Source organism: Perca flavescens, chromosome 20 (assembly GCF_004354835.1).
Source record: "Perca flavescens isolate YP-PL-M2 chromosome 20, PFLA_1.0, whole genome shotgun sequence".
In the NCBI taxonomy this organism is placed as follows: Eukaryota; Metazoa; Chordata; class Actinopteri; order Perciformes; family Percidae; genus Perca; species Perca flavescens.
The window spans coordinates 2,498,669-2,511,168 of record NC_041350.1 but is presented as its reverse complement, the minus strand read 5'-3'; the positions used below and the strand labels follow the sequence as shown (position 1 = coordinate 2,511,168).

The window sequence follows — 12,500 nt, the reverse complement described above, 5'->3', positions numbered from 1 at the left end:
GGCTGAGCTATTTTTCAGTGACCAATGTGAACAAAAATCTTTGAAATTGGTCCAGTACTGAGCAAGAACCTGAGCTGTGAACCAGGCTGCAATGTAGCCCTACAGGACAAATGTTCAGCATCAGTCAGGGTCCACTAAAAGTTCTGTTGTTGCCACTGACAGACTCAGATTATTGTCTGACACCATTATGGGATGGATCCCTACAGAGATAGACCTTTTAGTTAAAGAGTAAGATCCTTTTAGTTTAACATGAAACAGCCCGAAATCACCATCACCAAACTCCACCAGACTCCATGTAAATAATCAGGACTTTCAGCGTGTATAGAGCCAGCATATCTCCACCAGACTCCATGTAAATAATCAGGACTTTCAGCGTGTATAGAGCCAGCATATCTCCACCAGACTCCATGTAAATAATCAGGACTTTTAGCGTGTATAGAGCCAGCATATCTCCGCCAGACTCCCTGTAAATAATTAGGACTTTTAGCGTGTATAGAGCTAGCATATCTCCACCAGACTCCATGTAAATAATCAGGACTTTTAGCGTGTATAGAGCTAGCATATCTCCACCAGACTCCATGTAAATAATCAGGACTTTTAGCGTGTATAGAGCCAGCATATCTCCACCAGACTCCATGTAAATAATCAGGACTTTTAGCGTGTATAGAGCCAGTATATCTCCACCAGACTCCATGTAAATAATCAGGACTTTTAGCGTGTATAGAGCCAGCATATCTCCACCAGACTCCATGTAAATAATCAGGACTTTTAGCATGTATAGAGCCAGCATATCTCCACATGTAAATGGGTGAATTAAGGGTTTATTTCAACCAAACCAAAGTGGTGATTGTTGGAACAGTGGAAAGATGAACCAAGACGGCTTTGTGTAGTTTTATTTAGTTTCTGTCCACTTTGAATAAAGTGTGTTTTACGATGCTAAAAGTCCTGATTATTTACATGGAGTCTGGTGGAGATATGCTGGCTCTATACACGCTAAAAGTCCTGATTATTTACATGGAGTCTGGTGGAGTTTGGTGACAGGATCTTACTCTTTAACTAAAAGGTCTATCTCTGTAGGGATCCATCCCATAATGTTGTCAGACACTTACAATAATAATCTGAGTCTGTCAGCGGCAACAACAGAACTTTTAGTGGACGCTAACGGACGGTTTAACGTTACATTGCAGCTTGTTTCAACCAATTTAAACAAGTGTTGTTCTCATTAGTCACTTAGACACAAAAACCTGGGGAAGTTACTTTTTAAATTATCTTTTCTACATCAGAAAGGTGGCTCTTACCCCCAGGTCCTGGTTGGAGAGGAAGGCCTCCTTGTTGTTGAGCCAGCTCTCACACTGCTCTACAGAAGACAGGAACACCTGCAGGATGGAGAACCATAACCATATCATTTATATTATAATAAATAATAATAATACGTTTATTTGATATAGCACCTTTTACAGACAAAGTCACAAAGTGCTTCACATGATAAAATCAGAATAGGTTTACATGGTTTCATTTTCAGAAAACACCATACTTTTGTTGTACATGTACATGTTTTAGCTACAGAGTGAGACCTCTCAACTTCTGTAACATCTTTGTTGGGAGTCGCACATGTGCAGTAGCTAGGTAAGGACTACTAGCCAGTCAGAAGCAGAGTATGGTGGGGATGTAACATGAATTTCAAAACTCCGACCAACTTTCTGTCACGTCTGCCCTTTAACATCAGCAACATCCAATCCAATCACTGCTTCTGGTGGCTTACTGCAATTAACGCAAATTTCAAAACTACGCACCAAAATGATTCATTATTTTTATTCAGAAACTCAACTGTCTGTCTTATAAACCCGAAAATAAAAATAAAAAATCATTAAAATCATGAACTCAGGTGATGACGGGAGCTTCATGCTGCAGGACGACTCCATTAAAAACCACCGTGAACAGTTTTTAATGTTCAATCAGACTAGAACTACTCCAGAGTCTGCTCTTGACACTTTGCTCTAATTTTCGGGACAATTAGGGCAGAATTCGGGATTGTCCCGAATTTCTCGGGACGTCTGGTCACCCCCACTCCCCTACATAGAGTCTTAATCATCACCTGCAGGGTTCGGGCCTGCTCCAGGGTCGTGCTGCGGTTCTGCCAGGCTCGGTCCAGTCCAGATTTAGCTTCCTCCAGCTGGTTCAGGGCCTTCTGGATCTCCGCCTTGGAACCGTGACACGATCGGATCAGACCCAGGCCGAAGTCCCGGACTGAGTCGATGCGCTCGGCGCGGGCGTCGATCTCCGTCTGGAAATTACAGTTAACATCAAGTCAAGTCCTCTTTATTTATAAAGCACGTTTAAAAACAGAAGTTGAGCTTTCCATTCGAGGCAGATAAGTTAAGATAGGTTAAGAGACTTCAGATACAGTATTAGGGGACCACTAAGGTCTATATAAAAGAGACTTCAGATACAGTATTAGGGGACCACTAAGGTCTATATAAAAGAGACTTCAGATACAGTATTAGGGGACTACTAAGGTCTATATAAAAGAGACTTCAGATACAGTATTAGGGGACCACTAAGGTCTATATAAAAGAGACTTCAGATACAGTATTAGGGGACCACTAAGGTCTATATAAAAGAGACTTCAGATACAGTATTAGGGGACCACTAAGGCCTATATAAAAGAGACTTCAGATACAGTATTAGGGGACCACTAAGGTCTATATAAAAGAGACTTCAGATACAGTATTAGGGGACCACTAAGGCCTATATAAAAGAGACTTCAGATACAGTATTAGGGGACCACTAAGGCCTATATAAAAGAGACTTCAGATACAGTATTAGGGGACCACTAAGGTCTATATAAAAGAGACTTCAGATACAGTATTAGGGGACCACTAAGGCCTATATAAAAGAGACTTCAGATACAGTATTAGGGGACCACTAAGGTCTATATAAAAGAGACTTCAGATACAGTAGAAGACACAGAGCTGCTACTCTGGAGACGACTCACACCTTCCAGTCCTGATGCTCCAGGATGAGCCGGTCGGCCTCGGCTCTGGTTTTGGGAAGGCCTTTCTCCGCCATCTCGCCGCTCTGTTTGACGCTCCACTCCAACAGGAGGCGCTGGTTGGCTTTGAACAGCTGCAGCTGGTGGGCCTCGTGCAGCTTCTCCTTCCTGGACAAACAACGGCACTGTCGGTAAAGCTTTAGTGCGTAACTTTTTGATATTAATTACATTCAAGCCATTTTGCCAAATGAGTTGATACAAAAGTTAATCAAGAATATCAGGGTCCGTGTAACGCTCGTCAGTTCAGTTTTCTAAGCACAAACGGAGATTTGGAAAAACAGAAAAATGGGTTCCAATATCAAATTTCTTTTCCCGCCTTGACAAATTACGTTTTTTATTCCGAGCATCAGAAATTTAGAAAATTACAAAATTGCGTCTGGGCTCCAATTATTCAATACTGCAACGGTATGGTCTCCCAAGGTGGGGAAAAAAAATGAAAAATTGGATATTTGAACCCATTTTTCTGTTTTTCCAAATGTCTGTCTGCGCTTAGAAAATTGAACCGAAAATTGAACACGGACCTATCAGCGCCACACTTCTCTCTTTGTACGTTTGCGTGCAGAAACTGGAAGATAATGACCTCTTCTGAAGAGTCCATCATGTTTTTTATAATCCTTCGTCTCCTCCTTGGCTACTAGCAGCTGTGTGGAGGAAGGGTGGTAAGGGTGGTGCATGATCATGGAAGACTATTATGTATTATTACGTAGAATTCCTCATGGGGGAGACAGAAACTACGCACTGTAGCTTTAAGGAAAAACTCAGGAGCAGCAAAACCTGCGTGTCTCTACGGTGTGTAACGTTAAGGCACGGACACACAGAGCCTTCATTTTGGCCGATATCACATGTATAATCGGCGGGGCGGGCACTGCCGGCAGTCGGACTCAAATGACCCATCTGATTGGTGGAGAGCTAACCAGGAAACGGGGAGCGGCATGAGAGTAGACTAGAGTCTCTGAAAATCTGAGGAAAATCTTTTAAACTAACCTTTGTTGATCTGAAATGAAGACAGATTCAGCAACTGTGCACACACACACACACACACACACACACACACACACACACACACACACACACACACACACACACACACACACACACAGCCTATTTCTCTCTTAAAATGTTTTCAGAAGGGCGCCCGGATAGCTCAGTCGGTGGAGCGTGCGCCCATATATAGTGGTTTTTACTCCTCGACGCAGTGGGCACAGGTTCGACTCCGACATGCGGCCTTTTACTGCATGTCATTCCCCCCCCCTCTCTCCCCCTTTCATTTCTTCAGCTGTCCTGTTAATAAAGGCCTAAAAATGCCCAAAAAATAATGTTATAAAATCTTTTCTTTTTCAGAAACACGTCTCGGTGAACTATTTTAGTCCAATATGAGATCGTATTCTCAACGAGCCAATCAGCTGCCGGTTTTCATTTCCTGGGCAACAATACAGATTAGCGCCGCCTGCTGTTATGGAGACGTATTACGTCTTGTCTCTTCGGTGCGTTCTGAGGAACTTTTTGGACCAACTCGGGGAGACTGATCAGCCACAACTGGCTTTACTGCCGACATTTGGTCTGGTTGGTGCGTTACCGCCTTAAAAAGGGAGTTTTTCCTCACCACTGTCGCACTAAATGCTTGCTCTTGGGGGGAATTACTGGAATTGTTGGGTCTTTGTAAATTATAGAGTGTGGTCTAGACCTACTCTATCTGTAGAGTGTCTTGAGATAACTCTTGTTATAGGGGTGGGGGGAAAAAATCGATACAGCATAGTATCGCAATATTTTTCATGTGAATACTGTATCAATACACAGACACCAAGTATGGATCTATTATTATATACTGTATGTGTTGGTCAGTCTGTCTGCTCGACAATCACATTTTGCAGCAATAACAGTGAAGTGAGATGAACAAACAGAGAAATGTATCTTTTTAGATAAAACAGATGTTGACAAAATTGTCCTTTAGGGACATTATTTGAAATTTGGGAAAAATTTGAAGTTGGAAAAAAGGCAAATACATTGCAATATATCGCAGAATATTGCAATATGTTTAAAATCACAATAATATCGTATCGTGACATAAGTATCGGGATGGTTTCGTATCGTGAGGCCTCTGGTGATTCCCACCCCTATCTTGTTATGATTTAATATTATAAATAAAATTGAATTAATGCTCTAAAAGCTCCCTTACCTGAGTTCCACCTGCTGGTCCAGAGTCCTGAGAGCTTTCTGGACTTCCTTCTGTTTGTTCTTCAGCTTGTCGCTCATCACCGATCGGGCCTTCAGGTGGTCCGACACCTCCGTCTCCAGAGCCTGAGGACACGCGACACAGACACAGACACACAGACACACAGACACACACACACACACACACACACAGTGACAACCTCACAGTACAGGCAAGTCTAGTATGGATGTGTTATTATTTGATTTACTAGAGATAGACAGAAAGGAAGACGAAAGAGAGCAAAAAAATTAAAAAACCGTCACAGGTCGGACTCGGACCCTGGACCTTATGCGTCAAGAGTAGAGAAACGCCTGCTTATGTGCGCAAGTATTCAGATCCTTTACTTAAGTAAAATACACACTGTAAACATACTCTGTTACCAGTTAAAGTCGCGTGTCGCCGTGTGTGTGTGTGTGTGTGTGTGTGTGTGTGTGTGTGTGTGTGTGTGTGTGTGTGTGTGTGTGTGTGTGTGAGATAAATCTGAAATGTAGCGAAGTAGAAAGTAACATGAAAAGAATAGACTCAAGTAAAGTACAAGTACCTCAACATGTGGTACTAAAGTACAGTAGTGGAGTAAATGTACTTAGTTACATTCCAGCATGTGTACTTCACAGACAGTGGGTTTGTAACATATATTTGATACTATTTTGACCTATTCTTACCTTCTTTCCTTCCTTCTTTCTACCATCTTTTTCCAAGATTTTGGTCTTTTTTTTTACAGTTTTATCTCCTTTTCTCATCAGTATTTAAATGTTTCCAGGCTGTTGTTTAGTAAATCTATCGCTGACAGCGCTGTACTGTTCCTCTTTGTGTACACTTTTATTTCCACTGAAAATGATTAACGCTGGTCAGGGGGAAGGACTTGGCTTTAAGAAAAAATTCAAAAGGGGAACATTATTGAAAAAAGTTTGAGACCCACTGGTTTAAAAGTCTGGTAGCTGTTTAAAAACGAGCCCTGTAACTGACCTTTGACCTCTCCAGGATGACCCCGGCCTCTCGCTCCGTTTCCTCGTGGCGTCGCATCAGATTCTCCACGCTGTCCACGTCAAACCCACAGTCCTGACCCTGCAGCAGCAGCATCTGCACACACACACACACACACACACACACACACACACACACACACACACACACACACACACACACACACACACACACACACACACACACACACACACACACACACACCTGGACGTTAAGCCTGATTCATGCTTCTCTGTTAAATGTATGCCGTGGCTACGTACGTAGGTACTAGGGCTGCTCCCTTTTAGTCGATTAGTCGACTAATCGGTGGTTTTGGTCTTAGTCAACTTAGATCTCTTTAGTCCATTAGTCATGTTTGATGCTTTTTTTCATGCAGAATGACTTATTTCCAAGAAACGTACAAGCACATCTCTGGTAAACACAAGAATTAAAGTGGTGCTTTTAGCACGACTCTTAGTGGAGAAACTCAGGGCTAGATTTATCAAGCCGTTTGCGCCTGTTTCCAGGCGCTAATTGGTCGCAAAGACGGACTTAACCAATGCGGGCTATTTACAAACAGGGGGCACTTGGGTAAAATCTCAGAGACAAGTTGCGCTTTCAATATGCGTTCGTGGAAGGGTCGTGGGGAAAGTGGGAGTTCCACTCAAAAAGGTGGGAGGATAAGCACAAAGTGCGCCTGATTATACAGTACAGGTCAAAAGTTTGGACACACCTTCTCATTCAATGCGTTTCCTTTTTATTTTCATGACTATTTACATTGTAGATTCTCACTGAAGGCATCAAAACTATGAATGAACACATATGGAATTATGTACTTAACAAAAAAGTGTGAAATAACTGAAAACATGTCTTATATTTTAGATTCTTCAAAGTAGCCACCCTTTGCTTTTTTTGATAACTCTGCAAACCCTTGGTGTTCTCTCAATGAGCTTCATGAGGTAGTCACCTGAAATGGTTTTACCTTCACAGGTGTGCTTTGTCAGGGTTAATTAGTGGAATTATTTCCCTTATTAATAAAAAAAAAAGGGTGGCTACTTTGAAGAATCTAAAATATAAGACATGTTTTCAGTTATTTCACACTTTTTGTTAAGTACATAATTCCATATGTGTTCATTCATAGTTTTGATGCCTTCAGTTAGAATCTACAATGTAAATAGTCATGAAAATAAAAAGGATTGAATGAGAAGGTGTGTCCAAACTTGTGGCCTGTACTGTATATATTCCGTGTTATTTACAAAGACTGTCAGTAAGAGCGCGTCTCTATTCTGCGGGGGAAATTCTCCGCCTCTTAAAAGCAGGTCTAAACCAGCCGCAGTCGAGTTTCCTCGTAGACCTTCATGCCGCTGGTGAAATGGCAACAGTAATTTGAGCAAGACGAAGACATAGGCGAGGCTGAAAATGTTTTTAACACAAGAATCACACTTTGTCAGTGAACACAACATCATTTAACGTTACAGATCGAGCAGCCGTGCAATATTAGAGCTACTGGAGGAAATCAAAGATGACGTTGAATCTCCGACTCAGCGTTCACATCCCATTCCAGCAGTTGTTAAACTCCTCGCTACATTACAGATATATCGGCATCAGGATCATTTCAATCAGTCCTAGCATCAGCAGTGGGAATATGGCAGTCTGCACTCAGCCGTATCGTAGCACCAGTACCGCTTCGCCACAGCGCAATCTACAGCGGAGAAAGACGCTGATTGGCTGATGGGTGTCAGGGTTGATAAATCCATCCATCTTCGTCCGCTTATCCGGTGTCGGGTCGCGGGGGGAGCAGCTCCAGCAGGGGACCCCAAACTTCCCTTTCCCGAGCAACATTAACCAGCTCCGACTGGGGGATCGGAGAAGTTCCCAGGCCAGGTTGGAGATATAATCCCTCCACCCAGTCCTGGGTCTTCCCCGAGGCCTCCTCCCAGCTGGACGTGCCTGAAACACCTCCCTAGGGAGGCGCCCAGGGGGCATCCTTACCAGATGCCCGAACCACCTCAACTGGCTCCTTTCGACGCAAAGGAGCAGCGGCTCTACTCCGAGCTCCTCACGGATGACTGAGCTTCTCACCCTATCTCTAAGGGAGACGCCAGCCACCCTCCTGAGGAAACCCATTTCGGCCTCTTGTACCCTGGATCTCGTTCTTTCGGTCATGACCCAGCCTTCATGACCATAGGTGAGGGTAGGAACGAAAACTGACCGGTAGATCGAGAGCTTTGCCTTCTGGCTCAGCTCTCTTTTAGGTCACAACGGTGCGATAGATTGAATGCAATACCGCACCCGCTGCGCCCGATTCTCCGACCAATCTCCCGCTCCATTGTCCCCTCACTCGCGAACAAAACCCTAAGGTACTTGAACTCCTTCACTTGGGGTAAGGACTCATTCCCTACCTGGAGAAGGCATTCCATCGGTTTCCTGCTGAGAACCATGGCCTCCGATTTAGAGGTGCTGATCCTCATCCCAACCGCTTCACACTCGGTTGCGAACCGATCCAGTGAGTGCTGAAGGTCGCAGGCCGATGATGCCATCAGGACCACATCATCTGCAAAGAGCAGCGATGAGATCCCCAGCCCACCAAACTGCAACCCCTCCCCACCCCGACTACGCCTCGATATCCTGTCCATAAATATTACAAACAGGATTGGTGACAAAGCGCAGCCCTGGCGGAGGCCAACCCTCACCTGAAACGAGTCCGACTTACTACCGAGAACCCGGACACAGCTCTCACTTTGGTCATACAGAGATTGGATGGCCCTGAGTAGAGACCCCCTCACCCCATACTCCCGCAGCACCTCCCACAGTATCTCCCGGGGGACCCGGTCATACGCCTTCTCCAAATCCACAAAACACATGTAGACCCGGTTGGGCATACTCCCAGGCTCCCTCCAGGATCCTTGCGAGTGAAGAGCTGGTCCGTTGTTCCACGACCAGGACGGAATCCGCATTGTTCCTCCTCAACCCGAGGTTCGACTATCGGCGAACCCTCCTTTCCAGCACCTTGGAGTAGACTTTACCAGGGAGGCTGAGAAGTGTGATACCCCTATAATTGGCACACACCCTCTGGTCCCCCTTTTTTAAAAAGAGGAACCACCACCCCAGTCTGCCACTCCTTTGGCACCGTCCCCAGACTTCCACGCAATGTTGAAGAGGCGTGTCAACCAGGACAGCCCCTCCACACCCAGAGCCTTGAGCATTTCTGGACGGATCTCATCAATCCCGGGGCTTTGCCACTGTGTAGTTGTTTGACTACATCAGTGACTTCCGCCTGGGAAATCGGCGACAATCCCCGTTATCCTCCAGCTCTGCCTCTAACATAGAGGGCGTATTAGTCGGATTCAGGAGTTCCTCAAAGTGCTCCCTCCACCGCCCTATTACCTCCTCAGTGGAGGTCAACAGTGTCCCATCCTTACTGTACACAGCTTGGATGGTTCCCCTTCCCCCTCCTGAGGTGGCGAACAGTTTTCCAGAAACACTTTGGTGCCGACCGAAAGTCCTTCTCCATGTCTTCTCCAAACTTCTCCCACACCCGCTGCTTTGCCTCTTTCACGGCAGAGGCTGCAGCCCTTCGGCCCTTCGGTGCCCTGCAACTGCCTCCGGAGTCCTCCGAGATAACATATCCCGGAAGGACTCCTTCTTCAGTCGGACGGCTTCCCTGACCACTGGTGTCCACCACGGTGTTCGTGGGTTACCGCCCCTTGAGGCACCTAAGATCCTAAGACCACAGCTCCTCGCCGCAGCTTCAGCAATGGAAACTTTGAACATTGTCCACTCGGGTTCAATGCCCCCAGCCTCCACAGGGATGCACGAAAAAGCTCCGCCCGGAGGTGTGAGTTGAAAGTCTGTCGGACAGGGCCTCCTCCAGACGTTCCCAATTTACCCGCACTACACGTTTGGGCTTACCAGGTCTGTCCAGAGTCTTCCCCACCCCTGACCCAACTCACCACCAGATGGTGATCGGTTGACAGCTCTGCCCCTCTCTTCACCCGAGTGTCCAAAACATACGGCCTCAGATCAGATGAAACGATTATGAAATCGATCATTGACCTTGGCCTAGGGTGCTCTGGTACCAGGTACACTTATGAGCATCCCTATGTTCGAACATGGTGTTCGTTATAGACAATCCATGACTAGCACAGAAGTCCAACAACAAACAACCACTCTGGTTTAGATCAGGGAGGCCGTTCCTCCCAATCACGCCTCTCAGGTGTCTCCATCATTGCCCACGTGTGCGTTGAAGTCCCCCAGCAGAACAATGGAGTCCCCACTGGAGCCCCATGCAGGACTCCAGTCAAGGTCTCCAAGAAGGCCGAATACTCCGAACTCCTGTTTGGTGCATATGCACAAACAACAGTCAGAGTTTTCCCCCACAACCCGCAGGCGTGGGGAGGCGACCCTCTCGTCCACCGGGGTAAACTCCAACACAGCGGCGCTCAGCCGGGGCTTGTGAGTATCCCCACACCCGCCCGGCGCCTCACACCCTGGGCAACTCCGGAGAAAAAAGAGTCCAACCCCTATCCAGGAGTATGGTTCCAGAACCGAGACTGTGCGTGAGGTAAGCCCCACCAGATCTAACCGGTAGCGCTCCACCTCCCGCACCAGTTCCGGCTCCTTCCCCCAGAGAGGTGACGTTCCACGTCCCCAGAGCCAGCGTCTGCCGCCCGGGTCTGGTCCGTCGAGGCCCCTGACCTTCACTGCCACCCATGTGGCATCGCACCCGACCCCAACGGTTCCTCCCACAGGTGGTGGGCCCATGGGCTGGAGAGATGGGAGCCACGTAGCTTGTTCGGGCTGTGCCCGGCCGGGCTCCGTGGCAAACCCGCCACCAGGCGCTCGCCCGGCGAGCCCGCCCGTCTGGGCCTGGCTCCAGGCGGGGGCCCGGGCTTCCTCCGGGCAGGGTCACTCCATCTCTACCTTGCTTCTTCATTGGGGTTTTTGAACCATTCTTTGTCTGGCCCCTCACCTGAGACCACTTTGCCTTGGGAGACCCTACCAGGAGCACAAAGCTCCAGACAACACAGCCCTCAGGTTCACAGAGACACACAAACCTCTCCACCACGATAAGGTGATGGTTCACGGAGAAGGGGTTGATAAATACTACGCAAAATGTGGAAGCGTAGCGTGCGCTATTACCGAACTCGCATAAACAGACGCAGCGCAAACTGCGCTAGTGTTAGTAAATCAGGCCCTCCGATTTACAGATCTGTCAATTAAATCAACTAATCGATTAGTCGATACAATTGAATGAGTGTTAGTCGACTCAGAATTTCTTTAATCGAGCACAGCCCTAGTAGGTACGTCGAGATCAGTGATGTCACTATTTCCAAACCAGTAATCAGATTAAAGTTACTTATCCAAGTCACTGTGCGTTACTATTTTTGTCATTTTCCTTAATAAAAATATATATTTTAGGTTTTCTTCTTGCGTCTCGGGGAGTGAAGTCACGCAGCGACACAAACGTAAACAACAACGGAGGGAGGAGAGAGATGGAAACACAGTCACTATTTAGAGTTTGGGTCAGCTAGAGACGGCAGTATTAAGGTTGGTTGAACACTCTGTGCTGATGGAGATAAAGTGCTGTCTAGCTACAGAAACACTACGTCACATCTGAAGAACCATTTGGAGTCGCAGCGCTGCAGTCAAACCTACAGACTCCCAGCAGGTGGTGGGAAGCAGAGAGCAGGAGGGCCCCCCACCACCCAAACAATAAAAGCTGGACTTTGGTGCTAAAACCAGTAAGTGGGGGAGAGTTGAAGAAGTTGTTGGGGCAGTATGTTGTAGAGGAAATGCTGCCCTTAAACACGGCTGACTGGCTCTCTTTGGTGCCATGATGAACCAGATCCTACTACTGGCCACGCCGAGCTGCCTCACAGTAAACCGGTTGTCATGGTTATGTTGAGGCTGTGGGGTGGGGTTGTCGGCAGCTGCTGCATGTAACTAATAAAGTAACTTGTAATCTAACTTCGTTAGACTCATAAGCCTGACTCATGTCCTGGTTCTTCTTCTCCATCAACAACATGAGATCATGAGAGGGTCAACTTCTCCTGGTCCACATCTCCCACCGTGGTCAGAAAGAACAGGGGAGACACTTTGGTTCTCTCACTAGGACTCTAGAGTCACTACTCGCTCTGAAGATGGTCACCATCACTCTCTCTCTCACTCTACCACACACACACACACACACACACACACACACACACACACACACACACACACACACACAGACAGACAGACAGACAGACACACACACACACACACACACAC

General features: G+C 46.6%; 1 protein-coding gene across 1 annotated transcript in view; it reads right to left on the bottom strand.

Annotated features, from left to right (window-relative positions):
- Nucleotides 1–12,500, bottom strand: part of sptbn5 (spectrin, beta, non-erythrocytic 5) — a 177,732-nt gene that overhangs the window by 54,124 nt on the left and 111,108 nt on the right. Inside the window, exons 51-55 of the mRNA XM_028566292.1 lie at nt 6,231–6,344; nt 5,229–5,350; nt 2,998–3,160; nt 2,096–2,284; nt 1,299–1,376 (exon numbers count right to left, since the gene is read on the bottom strand). Of these exons, the coding sequence (XP_028422093.1) occupies nt 1,299–1,376; nt 2,096–2,284; nt 2,998–3,160; nt 5,229–5,350; nt 6,231–6,344 (666 nt within the window). The remainder of the gene's footprint in view (nt 1–1,298; nt 1,377–2,095; nt 2,285–2,997; nt 3,161–5,228; nt 5,351–6,230; nt 6,345–12,500) is intronic.